Source organism: Poecilia reticulata, linkage group LG7 (genome assembly GCF_000633615.1).
Source record: "Poecilia reticulata strain Guanapo linkage group LG7, Guppy_female_1.0+MT, whole genome shotgun sequence".
In the NCBI taxonomy this organism is placed as follows: domain Eukaryota; kingdom Metazoa; phylum Chordata; class Actinopteri; order Cyprinodontiformes; family Poeciliidae; genus Poecilia; species Poecilia reticulata.
Genome location: NC_024337.1, coordinates 3,199,471 through 3,218,415, shown reverse-complemented (window position 1 = coordinate 3,218,415; position 18,945 = coordinate 3,199,471). Strand labels below are relative to the sequence as shown.

Here is an 18,945-nt window from a genome sequence, read left to right as displayed (position 1 = left end):
TGAGGCAGAATCAGGGTGTGAACAGAAAAGACTTTATTCAGTTTTACAATATTATCTTGGTTACATTTGTATATAAACTTTTAGATTTTTTGTAATATTTTTTACAGAATGACAGCATTTTTTTTTGTTTATCAGATTGCATACGGAGAAAATTAAAGAGTACATGCATCCCAAAAATGAACAGCAATAAAAGGAGGAACATGTTGGAATTTACAAGTGTAAGGTCGATTTTGTTCATCGGTCGTGAGACAAGACGCAGCAGAAGACAGCAGGAAGTCCTGTCTGAATGACCGAATGGAATTTTTTTTTTATGAGTTGTCTGGTTAACACGAGGCACCAAAGATTAAAAAAGGTGAAATGGATAATACAGGAGAAAAAAACAACTCTTATAAGGTAATGAAAAGTGCACTTAGTGGGCGGGCCCGACTCGGGGCCCCCAATGAAATGATATCAGCCATTTCCTCATGAAACACAAGACCATACAACGCTTTACCATCAATTAACAGGTGACCATAATAATATTCAGATTATTCTTTTATTTCCCTCCAAACATTGTTTCTTTTCCCAACAGTTCCCCCTGGAAAATGCAGTGTTTGTTGTAGCTGCAGCTCATCAGAGGCTGGAACTGTGTTGTTCTAGGTCGCCACCTGCTGGACAATATGGAAAACTGCTGCGTTCAGACTTTGAATCTCGGAACAGCAAATCAACAATAATAATTAAAAAAAAATGCTAACACTCACATTGTTTCATTAAAACCTGATCCTCACCGTTAAATGAGAGGAAGTAAAAACAAACCACTCCTACTGGCCCCTGGTATATGGCTGTACACTGGAATTAGACGAGTTTATTTTTGATTCGGAGAGCCCAGGTGTTAGTTCAGATTGGATTATTTACAGAAAAAGAAAGGTGTGCAGAGACTACATCTACTATCCGCATGGCTGCCGATCGACTTCTACAGCATTTAGGAAAGGATGAAGTGTCACCGACTTGGCTCCAAACTGAGGAGGAAGATCTGGACTCATGATAGTTTGTGCATGTTTCTTTTTAAACAGAAGAAGGAAAAAAACAACAGCAAAAAAAAAAAAACTTACTCTATAGTCCTAATCCTGAATAAAAAAAAAGGAAAAACAGATGTGTACTAAACATCACACTACTAAGTTAACATACAGACAGTACTAATGATAAAATGTAGAAAAGTGAAGAGTAAAAAAGGTTTTGTTTTAAGAATATGTTACAGGTAATGAAGGAAAACAATTGTGATGTGAAGTTGAAGGCTTCTTGGTATGAAGACAGAAGAAAAAAAACGGTTAAAAATGACAAGAGGAACTATTCTGCAGACATGGTGACGGTTTTCAGCATGGCCGACGGTCCTCACACCTCAGGGACGGAGTGGTCCATGGCGGACCGCAGCAGGCCGGTGGACATCCTGAACGGAAAACAAATACAGTTTCCATCAGCTTGGAAATAAACGGGATGCAATCATTTATTCAATTTCACTGTAATAATTTAATTCAAATAATAATTTGAATAATAATTCAAAATGAGCTGCTTATAGACATTGCAATCCATTTTATTTATGGTTTTAGTTTGGGTGTTTTTATTTATTTTTTATTTATTGTTTTTGGTTGTTTTATTTCATTTAGGATATTCAAAATATCTTACAATGCCAGTGTTGAGAGTTATTTATGATATTAAAGTTTATTTAAAGGGTGGACTTGCATTAGTAGCAATATATTACTTTGAGATTGTCTGAACAACATTGTGGGGAAATTCATCATCCAGTAAAATTTGTTATCGTGACCATTTATCAGAAATAAATGATAAACTGCTTCTGATGAACTGCAGAACTAAATTTTCAACAGTGTTGCATATTACAATTTCAGAGTAAAGCATCACACAATTAAAAAATACTTGAAAAATATATAACATAAAGTTAAATATTTGCACTTTTTAGGAGATTCAGTTAAATAGAAAATTGTGATTCAATCTCAGTCAATTTATCAACTAATTACTTTAGAACCAAATATGAATCTAGATCTTTTATATAACATACTGCTAAAATTACCAATCAATAAATTAAAATGTGGGTTTCATTTCATTTTGTCCAAAAGAACATTAGCAAAAGAGTCATTCAACTATTATTGCAGAGAGTCTCAGTCAAACTATTGGTTTAAAGCACCAAAAACATCGACAGCACACTTTTGCCAGAGAGATAACAGAAAAAAATGAACATGTTAAATTCTAAATGAGCAAACTGATTAAAATGGAAGGATGGAGCTGGGCGTACCTCTTTATCATGTGTTCATAGATTAACTTGGGCATGACGGTGATGGTCATGGTGGTGGGGGAAGTGTTCAGAATGTCCTTAATCTGAGAGTCCTAGAAAATACAGAGACATGTCAGCAATTAAATCCTATTGGAAAAAACATACAGAAGGTAAAATTAGTACTCACACATACAAATATTCTAGAACATATTAACATGTGGATGTGTGGAATACCAATGTAAAAACAGACTGTTGAGACACATTTATGTTGTGATTCCATTCAGTGTGAGTGCATTAGTTTAACTCTGGCCATCTTAAATTATTTTAATAAAACATGTTAAGTTGTTTTATTTTAATCTTTTTACTGTAGTTATATAGTCACTGAATCTTCGATCTAAAATGTCAGCATTTATTTCCTTTCAAACAAAGCAGTGTATACAAGTGTTGGACTCTGTATCCTACAGTAGTACCTCTTAGCTAACGGGGTCGTGACCCAAAACTGGTGACATTAGTTTAAGCAAAAAGACGTTGATTCTTTTTCCATTAAAACCCACCGTTTGTAACATTTCATCAGCTTGCAAAAATGTGATAAGCAATCTGGATTCAACTTTTGGTAAATTATTTTAAATAGTGGATATAGTGGAAGCATGTTTACTGCATCATGGTTGTGTAAAAAAAGTGAAGGAAATGCAACTGAATCAAAATTTGACAAGACAATAATTCCACCTAATCATACTTTTCCTAAACAATCCCGTAACAACCGTAACAATCCCACCAAGTGTTGAATTCTTACAGCATTTAAGAGAATTTTTGCTAAACCGTGGCTGATGGTCATAAATGCAGTCAGACCTTGAGTCCGATGACGTTCTGTCCGTTGATTTCACAGATGTAATGTTCGGTCAGCAGGCCGTTGCGAGCAGCAGAGCCGTCTTTGACCAGGGAGGTGATTTTTCCAGACTTGTAGATGAAGCCGACATGTCCTGAGCTGTCTTTGTGCATGGTGATGGTGCGCTGAAAAGGTCTTGGGAACAAAAAATTCACAGCGGACCATCAGAGATTTACAAGGGTAAAGCTTCAGTTTTGATGTCCTGGATAAATTAAAATGTAGGATTAATAGATCATGTAACATCAAAAAATAAAGTAATGACCTCAGTCCTTTACAGTGACTAGGTGGGTGTTTCTTAATTCTGACGAGCTAATTAGACAGAATTTCCTCCAGTATAAAATAGAAATGACTGGAATTACAGTTTTATGTCATGTTTTATTCCCCGCCTCTTCACATCAAACGGTCCTCACCTGTCCCTGACCACCATCTCGATGCGGGTCTCCGCCGCAGCTTTAAGAGCCTTGTGGGCCTTATCTGTGCTCCAGCCAGCGCAGTTCTGTCCGTTGATCTGAAGAACCTGATCCCCAAAGCGCAGCCCGGCCAGGGCAGCGGGGGAGTTGGCCTGGACGAGCTGGACGAACAGCCCCTATTGCCCCAAGCATTCAGTTAGTGAGCGGAGCAGAGGAAGAGAATGGAAGAGAAGTTAATTTAAGAACTCTTATTTGAAATTAGGCAGAAACAACGTTTTGACAGCATGACCATCTGTAGGTCAGTGCGCTCTGTGAGAGAACCACATGCCTTATAGCATACTCTGTAGTACTAACATTTGGTCTACCGCCTATTATTAGAATTAGCCTTTGACAAATTTTGGACCCTCTAACAGGAATGTCACATAGATGATCAGTTTAGTGGTTATCACAATTTCTTCACACACAAAAAGTCTCAGGCTTAATCAAAACATCATCCAACTCAACCCAGAAATCTCTTATTTTCACACACAACTAAGTGCAGTGTAAGAAAGGGCCCACCTCTACAGCACCTCAAAAGCACTTACGTGGAACAAGGTGTTTAGAAATCAGTGTGTGCTAAATAATTTACGAGCGTCAACGGCGCAGGCGAGACGGTTGCTGACTCACGTTGTCGATGGCCCTCAGCCGGAGCCCGACCTTCCCATCCTGGTCCTTACAGAGGATGATCTCTCGAAGGCCAGGACGGATCTCTGCCCTCCTGACGCCCATGTCTGTTCCCGTCACGGGGCGGACCATCGCCCCCACGCCAGAGCCGGAGGGCAGCGCCACCTGCTGTGTGTAAAGAAGAACAAGGAGGTTCAGAAAGAAGGAGGGAAGACTGATTTAAAAAGAGCTATTCCGATCAACTTATTTTGGTAAATTTGTATTACTAAGAAGAAAACAAAATAAAGTACTGTTTTCCAACCTACAATTTACCAACAAAGGAATAGGCTGACTTAGCCACCATTTTCATAGACTCAAACAAAATGTCAACAATATCGAGAGACGTGCCATTACACATTTATTTATTTAAATATTTCAATGTGTGTATATTTAAATATTACACACTTACATTACACACATACAGTTGAAACTAGATAATTACATACAGTGAATAAAAAGGCACAAACATTTTGATACTGACCAAATCCATGTAAAGTCTTGAATTCGAGGAAATTTACTAAATAACTTCTAAAAAATGTTCGACAAGTTTTACATTTTAAATAGAATTAAGTTTGGTTATTCTAACTAAGAAAAGTTTGGTCAGATTTAACTTCAAACAGTGAGAAAAAGAGTGCCTCACAGTTCAATGTATGTAAATATTTGGTTTCAACTGTACATGGGTACACAACACATATACATTTGAATACCAGTATGAGCTTTTATAATTTTACATTTTAAGACTCTTTTAAAGCTCATCGAAACAGCACATAATTTGAGATCGTTCGATCCATTCCACATTTTGACACCGATAAATATTTCAGTTGTATGTGGGAGGACTGCGTTTCATCTCCTCCTTCAGCAGGCAGAACAATTAAAAATGTCTCATGAAGCTCTTTAGAAATTTCACTTCTTCAGCTTTCAAACAGAAGATGAAAAATGTGAAGCATCAAGATAAGAGTTTGAATCAAACAGCAGAAAAGCTGACAGGCTGGGGGTGGGAGCAGGCTGCTGGAGGAGCGTGAAGGGATCACAGTCTCCCACTCAGCTTCAGGCCTGCAGTGAGTCACTCTGCAGACTGGATCTCCTGCTCCTGCTGCATTGAAGGCAGAGCAGCAGCTTTCTGTGTTTCCAATCCAGCCTGACCTCTTCTGGTTCTCTTTTGTGCCTGGAAAACGTTCTGTGCGTTTTCCAGGCACAGAACGCTCTTTTACAGCTCAATCGAGTAACTACGTTGCCATCAGTTATAGAAAAGCTATGACAAATATGACTTAAAAGAAAAGTGACTTCGTAATTTAATGCCTTGAAATTAGGCATCTGTGTCTTTGAGAAACTCAGGCTCTTTCTGAAACTCCACCTTCATAAAGTCAACGCAACATCGCTTTTCTGTTTAACCCTTTAACAATGTTTTTACCAGCGTTTCACTCAGAAGTATTTTCTATAATGAGCTCAGCAGATGTACAGTTATACCAGGTGTTTGCTAATTGCTGCTGGCTAGTCTGAAGGAGCTGAGAGGGGGAGTCATGGAAGCTCCAAATCTGCAGCTCTTAGGAGCAGCTTCGTCCTCGAAGGCAGTTCCACATCCATCCAAGCATTTTGCACATCTGAATGGTTGCCATGGCGATTAAAGGATTTTTTGCAAACATGCATGAAAGAATCAAGGCAGCATTTCAGGTATGTTTTTAAAAGTCCATTTTACATAACACTTCCTCTATAAAACAAACGAACAAGTCTGATGATAATGATGAAGCAAACAAACACTAAACTGCTTACATTGTCAGCCACAGGAACAAGAGCCAGGTTCCTCTGGACTTCATCACTGTTGAGGGCCAGACCCATGTAATCTCCCAGCTCCTCCAGATTAGGGTACAAGCCTGAAAAAAAGAAGGAGATGCAAGATGAAAAAAAACTAATGAGTCTGAGAAGACAGAAAAGATGATCTGCCCTCTACTGGATAATAGCTTCCAGAAATTCAGTGAGGTCTTTGTTCAACTTTGAACACGGACACAATCAGCCCTTCATTCACAGGCGTAAAAACACCTGATAGAATGTCAGATGATGGCAGCCATGTTTTACAACAGCAGTGTTCAGTTACAGATGCAGTCATCTGTATTAGCAGGTTTTTCCTGCTTGTGAAAACATGAACACATAACTGTATGTTCTACAGTTACTCATCTTCTTTGGTCTTTAAACAAATATATAAACAGAAACAAAATGAGGTGATGCTAGTTATGATGGCCTGCTATGTATAAACAAGGTCACAGGAAAAGAATCACCCTGACCAACAGGATGGAGATTTGGTAACAGGAAGTAGCTGAGGAGTTACAGCATGATTACTAATGGTACTAAATAAGACATTCAGTCAAGTAATGAATAACAATGACCAGCAATAATGTTGATTGATGGGTTTCCAGTTTGGAAATAAAAATATTGAAAGAATGGAGTCAGTCATAAACACAGAAATCTTGAAATTTGGCCTCATCGTTGACGGTGACGACTATAAAATAATAAAATAAAAAAAATCTGCCATTGCCTATATTTTCAGGCAACCCAAATTTTTGAGGATTTCATCTTTTTATCTTCTTCAAATTCACAATAGTTTTCCTCCAGACTGTAGCGGTAAGTCTGTGTCTGTGCCTTGAGTAAACCAATGTGGTTCCAGACCTTTGTCTGTGCTAAAAATGTCAAACAAACATGGTGGATAGAGAATCTGATTACTCTCTAATCAGCTGTTATAGAACACATGGAAGGTTTTCAAAAGTACTAATTTGACTGGCAGATTACTGCACTTGTAACAATAAATTTTTCTCCTGCCCACTGCCAGTGGAACCAGTACTTCTTCATTAATATTAAGGAATAAATGACTTAAAACAAGCTCCTATATCTTGCTGAAAAGTTACTTGTAAGTTAGTTTTGTCTCATTTCAAGAGCAATGAGATATTTGCACTAGAAACGAGGCCAGAAATACTTAGTAAGGCTGCCTTGGCAGTGTGGAAATTCATTTGCAGAAGGAAATATAATATATGTCCAATACAATAAGGATAGAGGCATTGAAGCATGCTGGCATGTCAGGTGAGGAAACAAATGCTTGATGAAAATCTTCGTTGGACAACAGCAGAGCCACTGACATGTTCAGGTTTTAATTGGATAAATATTTAAACCTATTAATTTTCTATTAAAGTAATCTAAAATCAGCGTTTGCATTTTACAATAATATTTAATGCAAGGAATATTTCTGTCAGTAATTTGACTATTTCATCTCCTTTTCCTTTAACTAGACTCCATTTTTCCTCTCGAGCTCGCTAAATACCCGTGAGTCTCTCCTTCACCTCCCTTCGCCCTATCCCGGCACAACTGCCAGAGCCTGTCGCCATGGTGACTCGCAGCGAGCTCTGCTGAGGTGAAAACAAAAGAGGAAAAACCCACAGGACTTTGCATCCGAATAGAGAGAGAGGAGTCTCTGAAGGGGTGGGAGAATGGGATGCAGGAAAAAGGGAGAAGATTAGCAAAAATTCCACTGTCTCTAATCTCTGCCCATCTTCAGTCCATTTCCAATGATTATGAATCAAACATGTGGGCCACTGACAGAATTTCACTCAAAATGAGGACACAGACACAAGCACAGAAAAGAAGAGCAAGAAATAAAAACATTATAGGAAACTTTAGATACCCACTTTTTGTACCACTGATTAACTGCAGTTACTGTGTATAGTTCAGTGATACAGTGATCTGTTTTAAACGCTTTAGCACTGGCAACATGGCGTGGGACTCACTGGATCCTGGCATCCCAGCAGTAACAGGCTGAGGCTGGTAGGTTCCCTCAGTGATGGCCGGCATGGGGGCAGTGCTCTGTGCAAACTGGGCCTGAGCCTAGAAAGCAATCAGACACAGCAGTCAAATGAAAGCTTAGTGAAGTAGATTCCATTCAGAACAACAGAAAAGGACAAAACAGAGACATGGTGAAGGTCTGGGGAAAGATAAGGTACAGGACAACACACTGCAAAGGGCAGGAATTGTTATGCACTCGTTTGGTTTCAACTACGCCAAACATAAATCTGGATAAGTGTTACATAAAGTAACATGGAAGCCAAACAAATGAGGGCTGAGTTAAGACTAGAGACGCACTCAAAATATGTCTGTTGACTTGAGTGTGACGATTTTAGCTTAATCAGCCTTTATCAGTGATTGTTTTTTTTTTTTTTAAACTCATAAACACCATCATTTTCTGAAGAGTGGACTAACCATGTGAAACAAGTGGACACAACACATTTTGGTGTGGCTGTTGATACCAAATGAAGAACATTCAAAAGGACAATTTTTTTTTGCTAAGTTCTTGTTATGATTTCCTGTTGTATTAATGTTGCAAACAACATTAAACAATTAATGGATGTAAACAAATAATGACCGCTTAGAATAATGCAAATGTTCTTTTATCTTCTCAGATCCCAGCTCTTGCAGAGACATTGGAACTGGTTAATGCCTGATTTCCCCAAGAATCTTATCTTTGCAACATTCTTCAGTTTAAAGAGCTGGGATCCAATTAGCTTCTTTCAATCGGGCTGGTCTCCTTCACATACGCTCACGTAGAATTGGTTACTAGAACCAACAAATAATAACTTAACATCTCGGTGAATCGACATGCTATAAACAGAGACATAGCAGCACATTTCTCTTACCTTGATGACCTTGTCGACCTTGAGGTCTTCCAGGGATGGATACAGAGACATTCTGAGAAAAAAAAAAAAAACATAAAATGGCTGTGAGCAGCAAGGTTTTAGCTTAACTCCATGTTATCCATTAGCATAGAACTTAAGCTACTTTACTGAAACAACTGGATCAAACTACTCTGCAAAGCTGAAATGCATTACTGGAATAGATTAGGTCAATAAAATATTAAGACTTCAGCTGTTAAAGCCAAACACAGGCAGTTCTAAAGAAGACTTTGCCACTTTAACAAACAACAAATAGACATTTTATCCAAAAATAAACTACTAACTGAAGCCTTAATTGAAATAGCATGAAGGAAGCAGGAAAAAAAAAGTGGACACAAAAGAGGGTTGTGGTTCTCCATTATAATACATTATAAATTCCCTTAAGGTCTCCTGAAAGCACAGTTTAGCTCCAGCGTCATTAGCTTGGATATAAACATGACAGCAGTCTGAACCAGTATGAGGAAATGAAAGGGAATCAGCTGACTGAGGTTGAGCAACAGCTCAGCAAAGCAGGGCGAGGCTCTCAGGAAGATAACGACAGATACCGAACAGAAGCGCCACGAATCCTCTCAAATGACTTCATTACCCACAAACCTACTTCTGCTTCAGCAAATGAAAAGAACTGGAAAGGTGAAAGTCCGCCTGTGAATTTACTGCAGCGGTAGCTGTCGCTCTTTTATCTGACTGTCTGCCTCTTATCAATGTTCTGGAAGGAGTTTTTCCAAAGGCAAACATTTATATGTTGGATTTTATTTGACCTGCACCAAATAAAAGGTTACAGAAACACCACCTTGTCCAACAGAGGGAGGTGATTTATCACTGACATTAAGTTCCATCCAATCATCCACAGATCAAGGCTTCTCTTCTTTAGCCCACTGCGACTGTCCGAATTTTACTATTTTCTCCCATTTGTTCAATGAAGATATCAAATTAAATACAGAAAACGTCGACGAGAAGTAATTTTTTCACCATAATTTGGTGCACATATTGGCCCCTCGTAGTGCAAACCCACTTTTGTACCACTGATTAACTGCAGTTACTGTGTAAAGTTCAGTGATGCAAATCACTAGGGTGCACCGATTTATCGGTGCCGATTTCCTTCATTTTGGGAGATTGGTAATCGGCCAAGTCTTTGGCCGAAGAATACACCGTTACCATCAACTGAGGATCTGATCTCAAATTATGACTCTTGATCAAATCTGCTGTTAGATATTATTTATCTGAGACGCATTTACACTGACTTACAGAAGACTACATTAGTATTTTTAGAAACATCCTTAAGGAAGGTGCAAAATGATACACGGTTAGTATCAGTTCACCGTGCATCACGCTCGACTTAGTCGGGTACAAAACTACCCAATTAGAAAATGAGCCTTTTATTTGTTTCCTCATCTTTCTCTAAAATGTGAAATGCAAAGGCCGTCAGAGGCTGCACAAAGATGGAAACAGAACGCGGCAGAGGGGCAAAATATGGAGAAACTAGGAGGAGTAGAACTTCCTGGCTGTTGTTGTTAGGCTATGATCCATAAAGATCATAACCCAAATCTAATACCTGCTCTCAACTGTTTTCTCATCAGCCAAACCTCTCTGTAGATCATCAGCTAGGAAATTTACAAACTGCTAGACAGGAGACTATTCTGTGTAACATGAACCCTATATTGAGCTAATTATTCAAATCTGTTTTTTCTGGTGCAACAGAAATAAAACGTAGCTGGCTGCTGCCTCTTTCATAAAAATAAAAAAAAAAAATATATATTATATGAGGAAGAAATAAAGAAAACACAATATTTCTATTAATAATATAAAGGACAACTTTACAAGTCTTTCTACCCAGTGTCCAAATTCAATATTGATTTTGGAACTTGGTCTGAATCGGTATCGTATTACATTGGCATAGATGTCTAAAATCTTTGCTACTTGCAGTCCGATCCAGCGTTTAGTCCACTCCAGAATTTCTATCCCGCATGCCTGTCACGATAACAAATTTTGCTGGGCAAAAGATAAACTATAATATTGTTGTTTTGAGACCCTTTTCAAGTAACGTAATGGTAATGGCATAATAACGCAGGAACACAATCTCCAACATCAATAAACTTTAAAATTCCAATGAACATTAAACACCACAAGACATTTTAAATATCCAAATTAAATTAACAAAACAACAAACAAAATTAATTATGAAGTCTCTGTAAACAAAGATGGGCTAGTTGAGGCCAAAGCATCAGACTGAAAACTTTCATCATCCAATTTTTGGTAAAAAAGAGAAGGAAAATAAAAGAGAAAAACTCTAAATCATGTAAATGGAAATTATTGAGCTTGTTTTAATTTATTATAATTGATTTATTGTGACAAGCCTATCCAGCAGTACTTGTATCCCTCACACAGACCCACTGATTAATAATAAATACGTCAGTTGTTTTCATACCTATTGTTGTGGACTGCTGTTCTCCGAGTAATATTACTTTATCAAGCCTTTTCTATCATTCCACTCTACAAAATGAGTAATAAAAGTATAAGTGGGTCGATATTGGTATCAGCCAATAATCAAAACTACAATATTTGTATCAGATCGGAAGTGAAAAAGTTGTATCGGGACATTTCCGATAACGATTAAAAGGAGAAGTCCTTGTTATTAAATATGCTAAAAACATTCTTCAGGATGTAAATCAAAGTCAGTAGTTGCAGATCAGATCTAGTTCAGTCCATTACACAACAATGTGTGTCAGTCACAAGACGTGTGGATAGAACACTTCCTCATCGCAAAATAGAAAAACACCAATAGGTGTGACTGAACGATATCAAAACTAACAGACCCTTCCCACATAAATGCATCTTCCCAAATACCAAATGTTCAATATTATCACACTGCTGACTCATGTTTACATAACCACAGTCTATGTGCATGGAGACCTGCTCTGACACAGACATGTCAAATCTGCAAAGAGCCCTCAAAACAAGCAAATAAGTCAGCCACGATCGCATCACTGAGATACCTCAGTCCTCCAGCTTTACTCCGGCCACTACTCTATTCCCTTCTTCACACTCCTCATACACACAAACGCATCATTGTGTTGGCGCACAAAGAAGGCCATTTTAAATATCTTCTGCTGTTTACTTTTCAGCGATGCGTTTGCTTGCTTTGTGTTCTTCTCTCGGACCGACCTGCGGACTCGCTGTGAATGGGACTGGAGAGAAAATGGGAGTTTGAGCAACTCCTGATGACATAACCTGGTCCTCTAGCAACGGCAGTGGAAGTTGGTCGTCAACATAATTTATTGCATGATTTGTAAGATGAAAAAGTATAACATTAAGTCACAACTGCCAATTATTTTAAAGTTACAAGCAAAACATTTCTTTTCTAGAAGATAAACTCACTTCAAATATAACTCGTCACCAAATCTACATTTAATGATTGGGTATTGTTCTTATTTAGCTATTCTTCTGCAAATCAGCATTTCTATCAAATATTCTTCTATTTGTTTGCAATTAAATTCCCATTTCAAAAATATTTAATCAAAACCTCTATTTTTTGTTTTCAACAATTATTGCTTCTGGCGTTGGATCCTGTGAAGCTGGAAGGATTTTTTTTGCTCTTACTTTTTTCAACTTCTGGACAATTGATGCATAATCATGACAACAAGGTATTTTCTCTATAACTGGAAGAAGCTAGTTAGCATCTCAAAAGTCCAAATAATACCTGAATTACAACTCCCAAAACCCAGAAGAAAAGGACCAAAAAGAGCATGGAGAGAGAGGGAGAAGCAAAAGCAAAGGAGGAGAGTTAGCAGAGCTGCTAACAACTGACAGTGTCAAACAGGACATTTTACTGTATTGTTTATGCTGCCAGGAGGTTGAGCCTTCAGTATGTCATGTATGACAGTCATGACACTGTCAAACAGCAACATTGTCTTCAGTCAGAAGTTTCTTCAGATTGTTGCGAGACTAACTGCTACCAAGATCACCATCCACAACAACTCTGAAGATTTGTGAATGGCAGGAGTTACAGCAACATTTAATTTCCCAACAAACCACCTATAGCCATACCAACCCTCCACAACATCGCCATGAAGACTCCACAAGAGGGTAGAAGTAAGAAAAAAAAATCCCATTGTTGAAAAGGTAGAAGTTGTTCAGGAAAGCTAGCAGAGTTTCAGACTGATTGTAAAACAGAAAGAGTACTGAATTTACTCATTTCATGAGTAACGAGTAAGTATGAAAACTTGGCAGATTAAATATCAGGAAGTTCTTTCTCAACACTCAGCTGTTGTGTTTACTAATGCTAGTTGATTTTTTTTTTATTATTATTACTCTGCTTCTTGTGATGTCATCAGCCTAAATGTACACAAAGCGGAGTTAGCCTGATCACTTTTTGTTTGTTCTTTTCCAATAACGTTTTTTTATTTTTTTATTTATCCTGTTGTGGAAATCTACACTTCACAAGCCAGATAGTTATGTATTCTCATCTTTAGTATATTTCATCTTCCTCGTAGTCCAAGTGATATGTAACGAGGTCAGACACATGAATGCAAACAGTAACTCCAACAGAAATACTCAGAGAAATAAGCAAACTCAGTCACTTTCCACTGCTTCTATTCAACAGTAGTATGTGACAACCGCTATTAAAAGCAGGCGGAAGCTGGACAGCTAACTTCAGGAGGCCTGAACGAATTAGTTGGATCCAAGAATGTGGTGTTTTTGGCAGCTGATTCCGGTCTACTGACATGGCTGGGAAAGCAAAAAGAGGAAGGGAGAGAGGGAGGTCGGAGGACTGATGGGAAAATATGAACTGACCCACACCCTGAGCGCTGTAACTGCCAAATATGTCGTCCATTACATCAAGTACAGGCAAATAACAAACCAAACCAACGGACATATAACAAGACAGTCGTATTTATTCTTATAGGTGACGTAAAAAATAAAATAAATAAATAAGGGTTAGAAATAATACATGCGGTGTAAGGTGATCTCGTCTAGATGTAAAAACTAATAATCTTAACAATATTAGTTTAGGTTGCTTTCCAACCTAAACAACTTTATTCGGAAACTAAGGTTGTATTTGAGACACAAAACCTCGCCAATCAACGTAAGCTAGCCTTACTGCATAATCATTAAAAATTAACAAGCCTGACTGGTTTTAAAAGACTTCTGTTAACCACCTCAAGACCAGGTAGGGGAAAAAAAAACCCCGATAAAAGTAAAAGCACCGTGTGTGAAAATCTGACGGCAGACAGAAGTCGCGGAGCCGCGACGGAAACCGTCTTTGTTCCGACATAAACAGCGGAGGAGGTGGAGGGGAGCTAGCCGAGACGGTGTTAGCTTGGTGGGCGAAACGAAACCCTTCACCGCTGAGAAAGGTTCACCTCAACGCTATTAGAAACAACAGCCTCACCTGCTCAGTGTTTGCGTGGATATCAACTCGAACCGACAGGACTCCCAGAGAGTAGCGCTCTCCCTTTATTTTGCTGCTTCTTCGTCGCTGTCTGAAACCTGAAGGGGACTTCTGGAAAGTGATGTCACTGCTGGCTTCCTGCTCCGATCCACGTCAATCAGTGTTGACGCCGAAAGCCACGCCCCGTATCGGTCACATGAGTCATGACTCAACCACGTTATTTTTCCGCTTTTAATTGACATAAAGAGTCTGGACAGTACATTATAAATAGCTTTGACTTCTATGAAAAGGAAGCTGTGGAAAAACATTTGATTTTTGTAATTTTTTTTTATGTATTTATGGGAATAACCAGTCTAGATTATGTACATATTAATTACTGTCTTGTATGTATCACATTTCTTTCAATAGAGATTTGGAAGGAAAAAAAGGCACATCAGCTAACCAATAAGATTTGTACTGGAAAACTGATAATATGAGCAAGCACACTTCTGCATTTTTAAGGGATAATTTCTTGGAAATTGTGATATTGGTTGGAACAATTTTCGCTACTTAGTAAATAATAAGAAGAAGAAGAAGAAGAAGATTCCTGCAGTATGCCTAAATATTTTTGCATTGACCCAGTGTAGACCCAGCTCTAAGGTAATCACTTTTCTGGATCTGTCCTTAAACTGTCCTTTTCACGTTATTTTGGAAAGACACAATTAGGCCTGTCGCGATAAATGATAAATCAATTAATCGGACGATAAAAAAAACCTATCGAGATAATTTTAATTGTCGTCTTTATCGTCTCTTCCTGCTTTTTTTTTTCTTTCTGTTGATGACGCTGAATGAAAAAGGTTCAGCTCCGGTGCTCTCCACTGACCCTCCCTTCCTCATTTCCTTAGTCTAATGTCCAGCGCACATTACATGAGTTGTCGGCCCATTTTCAAACCCTGAGAGACACATTAGCCGAGAGAAATCCCTGTATAACGGTTCGATCGGGTTCGTCGTGCCATGTGGTGTCCAGCCACATGGGCACAAAATAACGGCTGCAAGTCCAGTTAATTAATTTTAAAATCAGGCTTTAATCAATGCTTTACTAGAATCTACCTGTGATGCATGTGGCTATAGAGTCAGCGTAAAGTCCTAGCTGAAGGAAAATCATTATAACCTATTTATGTTACGTTAACGAAGAACAGCTGAAAACTTACCGGGTTTATCAACTGAGGTAGCAGTTTGGCTCCAACTCCTCTCTTTGTCATTTCTATATTCTTTGCACGAAACGTTAAATAAATATTAATGTTGTTACCACATATCATCTCCGATGTCCGCTGGATTTCGGGTTGCGCCGTGTCAGCTGTTTGGGATTCCCCTCAGTAATTTCCCCTCAGAAAGCAGGAGGAGAATCCGCGCTTTCTGATTGGCTACCTGTCACATTCAGTGTTAAAGCTCCCAGTCGGGGAAAACCCCTGATTTAGATCGGAGCTGCCAGGACGATCTACCGTAACCCACCACACACTGCAGGATGATCGGTTAGATCGGCCAACAATCTAAGATTGTCATAAGTGGAAAATAGGGGCAAAAAATGGTGTAGTGTGAACTATTGCATTAGGTAGTCAGATGTGCCGGTTTTCTCTATTTAAATCTAGTGATTACTGAAGGCCAATACAGACTTCATGATCTGCACTCTTTTGGTTGAATGCAGTATTTATTTCCACTTTGGCTTTATGTTGTTTAGTTTTTATTCAAGTATGTTTTTTGTTAATGGAGGCTGAGAATCCATTTTATTTTTGTTTTTGGTTGTTTTGTTTATTTAGTTTATCAGCTTCGAGGCGATTCTGGTCCACCATCCGGCGTCTCAGGAGGGGGAAGCAGTGCAGCACCAACACTGTTTATAGTGGGGATGGTGCGCTGCTGACCTCAACTCGGGACGTTGTGGGCCGGTGGGCGGAATACTTCGAAGACCTCCTCAATCCCACCAACATGCCTTCTGTTGAGGAAGCTGAGCATGGGGACTCTGGGCTGGGCTCTCCAATCTCTGGGGACGAGGTCGCCGAGGTGGTCAAAAAGCTCCTCGGTGGCAGGGCCCCGGGGGTGGATGAGATCCGCCCGGAGTTCCTTAAGGCTCTGGATGTTGCGGGGTTGTGTTGGCTAACGCGACTCTGCAATATCGCATGGACATCGGGGGCAGTTCCCCTGGACTGGCAGACTGGGGTGGTGGTCCCCCTGTTTAAAAAGGGGGGCCGGAGGGTGTGCTCCAATTACAGGGGGATCACACTCTTAAGCCTCCCTGGTAAGGTCTATTCAGGGGTCCTGGAGAGGAGGGTCCGTCGGATAGTCGAACCTCGGATTCAGGAAGAGCAGTGTGGTTTTCGTCCTGGTCGTGGAACACTGGACCAGCTCTACACCCTCAGCAGGGTCCTGGAGGGTGCATGGGAGTTCGCCCAACCAGTCTACATGTGTTTTGTGGACTTGGAGAAGGCGTTCGACCGTGTCCCTCGGGGGGCCCTGTGGGGGGTACTCCGGGAGTATGGGGTACCGGGCCCTTTGATACGGGCTGTCAGGTCCCTGTATGACCGGTGTCAGAGTCTGGTCCGCATTGCCGGCAGTAAGTCGGGCTCGTTTCCGGTGAGAGTTGGACTCCGCCAAGGCTGCCCTTTGTCACCGATTCTGTTCATTACTTTTATGGACAGAATTTCTAGGCGCAGCCGAGGTGTTGAGGGGATCCGTTTTGGTGGCCTTAGGATCGCATCTCTGCTTTTTGCGGATGATGTGGTCCTGTTGGCTTCATCGGAACGTGATCTGCAGCTCTCACTGGAGCGGTTCGCAGCCGAGTGTGAAGCGGCCGGGATGAGGCTCAGTGCCTCCAAATCCGAGGCCATGGTCTTGAGCCGGAAAAGGGTAGAGTGCCTTCTCCGGGTCAGGGGGGTCGTCCTGCCTCAAGTGGAGGAGTTTAAGTATCTGGGGATCTTGTTCACGAATGAGGGAAGAAGGGAGCGGGAGATCGACAGGCGGATTGGGGCAGCGTCTACTGTGAAGCGGGCGCTGTACCGGTCCGTCGTGGTGAAGAGAGAGCTGAGCCAAAAAGCGAAGCTCTCGATTTACCGGTCGATCTACGTTCCCACCCTCATCTATGGTCATGAGCTTTGGGTCATGACCGAAAGAACGAGATCACGGGTACAAGCGGCCGAAATGAGTTTCCTCCGCAGGGTGGCTGGGCTCTCCCTTAGAGATAGGGTGAGAAGCTCGGTCATCCGGGAGGGACTCAGAGTAGAGCCGCTGCTCCTCCACGTCGAGAGGAGCCAGTTGAGGTGGCTCGGGCATCTGGTAAGGATGCCTCCTGGACGCCTCCCTGGTGAGGTGTTCCGGGCACGTCCCACCGGGAGGAGGCCTCGGGGAAGACCCAGGACACGCTGGAGGGATTACGTCTCTCGGCTGGCCTGGGAACGACTTGGGATTCCCCCGGAGGAGCTGGAAGAAGTGGCTGGGGAGAGGGAAGTCTGGGCCTCCCTTCTGAAGCTGCTGCCCCCGCGACCCGACCCCGGATAAGCGGAAGAAAATGGATGGATGGATGGATGGATAGTTTATCAGTTCCAGTGTTTTGTGTTATTTTGAAAATAAATATCAGGAAATCGCATGTATCATTAGTCGTTTCCGTTAAATCAGTGTCAAAAGGTCTTGAAACAATATTATCGTTTATCGCAATAATTTCTTTAGACAAATAATTGTCCAGCAAAATTTGTTATCGTGACAGGCCTAGACACAATACATACAGTGTTTTATGCAAGTATGTTTTCCTGTCCACTTTAGATTACTGTAACCAAGACCAATATTATTGCAATTCACCTTTATAGGCCTACGAGTTTTATAATATTTTCAAAAACATGCAATTATTAAAATAAATAAATAAATAAGTTAAATCTTTGGAGGTCCTATATGCTGGAGACCAAAACACTTTGTAATGAATTTCAATTATAACATCAAAGATATTTTATGATTTTTAATATATACTACTTGTATTTTTGTATTCTCATGCCTGCCTTGCTGTTGCAGTAATTTATTGTACATGCTCTGCGTAAATAAAGGTGAAAAATTAAATAAAATGCAAACCAAATCAACATATTTTTAATCTGGCTGGGATTATAAAATTGAAAAGTTACTCATTAAATTATCCAGGTTTCTTCCTTGCTTACAATAACAACTTGTCTTCAGTACTACATTACATTCATGTAAGAGCTAACAAAAAATCTAATTTCTTTCTAATTCAGCTCAATAACACTTTATTTGTCCCAAAAGCAACTTAAATGTTGTCATAACTCATATAATCCACATAATTGTCAAAAGGATAATTATGGATGGTGAAGATGTAGACAGGAAGCATCTCTGGTAGCAATCACTTTAGTTTAGTGTCTGACTGAAGACTGTTGCTGTATAATAGTCTTGTGACTGTTATGACACGCCAACAGCTCAGCATCCGGCCAGCAGAGACCACACTTCCTGTCAGTTAGCAGGGGCTGCCAATCCACCTCATTTGCTTTTGCTGCTCCTCTTTAATCTCTGCCTGTATGATTAGAACGAGGGCTGAGAGATGCTGGTGTTGCTCA

General features: G+C 40.1%; 1 protein-coding gene across 2 annotated transcripts; it reads right to left on the bottom strand.

Annotated features, from left to right (window-relative positions):
- Positions 1–18: 18 nt before the first annotated feature.
- On the bottom strand, positions 19–14,511 carry sdcbp2 (syndecan binding protein (syntenin) 2). Of its 2 annotated transcripts, none has more exons than XM_017305751.1 (9): positions 14,363–14,511; positions 8,938–8,989; positions 8,035–8,131; positions 6,035–6,135; positions 4,229–4,390; positions 3,563–3,738; positions 3,116–3,287; positions 2,288–2,379; positions 19–1,426 (listed from the first exon to the last, which is right to left on the bottom strand). In XM_017305751.1, exons 2-9 carry the CDS (start codon positions 8,986–8,988, stop codon positions 1,372–1,374), a joined length of 906 nt encoding a protein of 301 aa, XP_017161240.1. In that variant the 5' UTR covers position 8,989; positions 14,363–14,511; the 3' UTR covers positions 19–1,371. The 2 variants fall into 2 exon arrangements, with proteins under 2 accessions (XP_017161240.1, XP_008411051.1); XM_008412829.2 differs by having other exon boundaries at positions 4,229–4,393; positions 14,363–14,509.
- Positions 14,512–18,945: the final 4,434 nt, after the last annotated feature.

Excerpts from the sequence above, each read along its gene's own strand:
- sdcbp2 (XM_008412829.2), bottom strand. The coding sequence starts at position 8,988 with ATGTCTCTGTATCCATCCCTGGAAGACCTCAAGGTCGACAAGGTCATC. Across the intron at positions 8,132-8,937 it reads AGGTCGACAAGGTCATCAAG|GCTCAGGCCCAGTTTGCACA; the intron begins GTAAGAGAAATG and ends ATTGCTTTCTAG. Across the intron at positions 3,739-4,228 it reads GGCTGAGGGCCATCGACAAC|GGGCTGTTCGTCCAGCTCGT; the intron begins GTGAGTCAGCAA and ends TTGGGGCAATAG.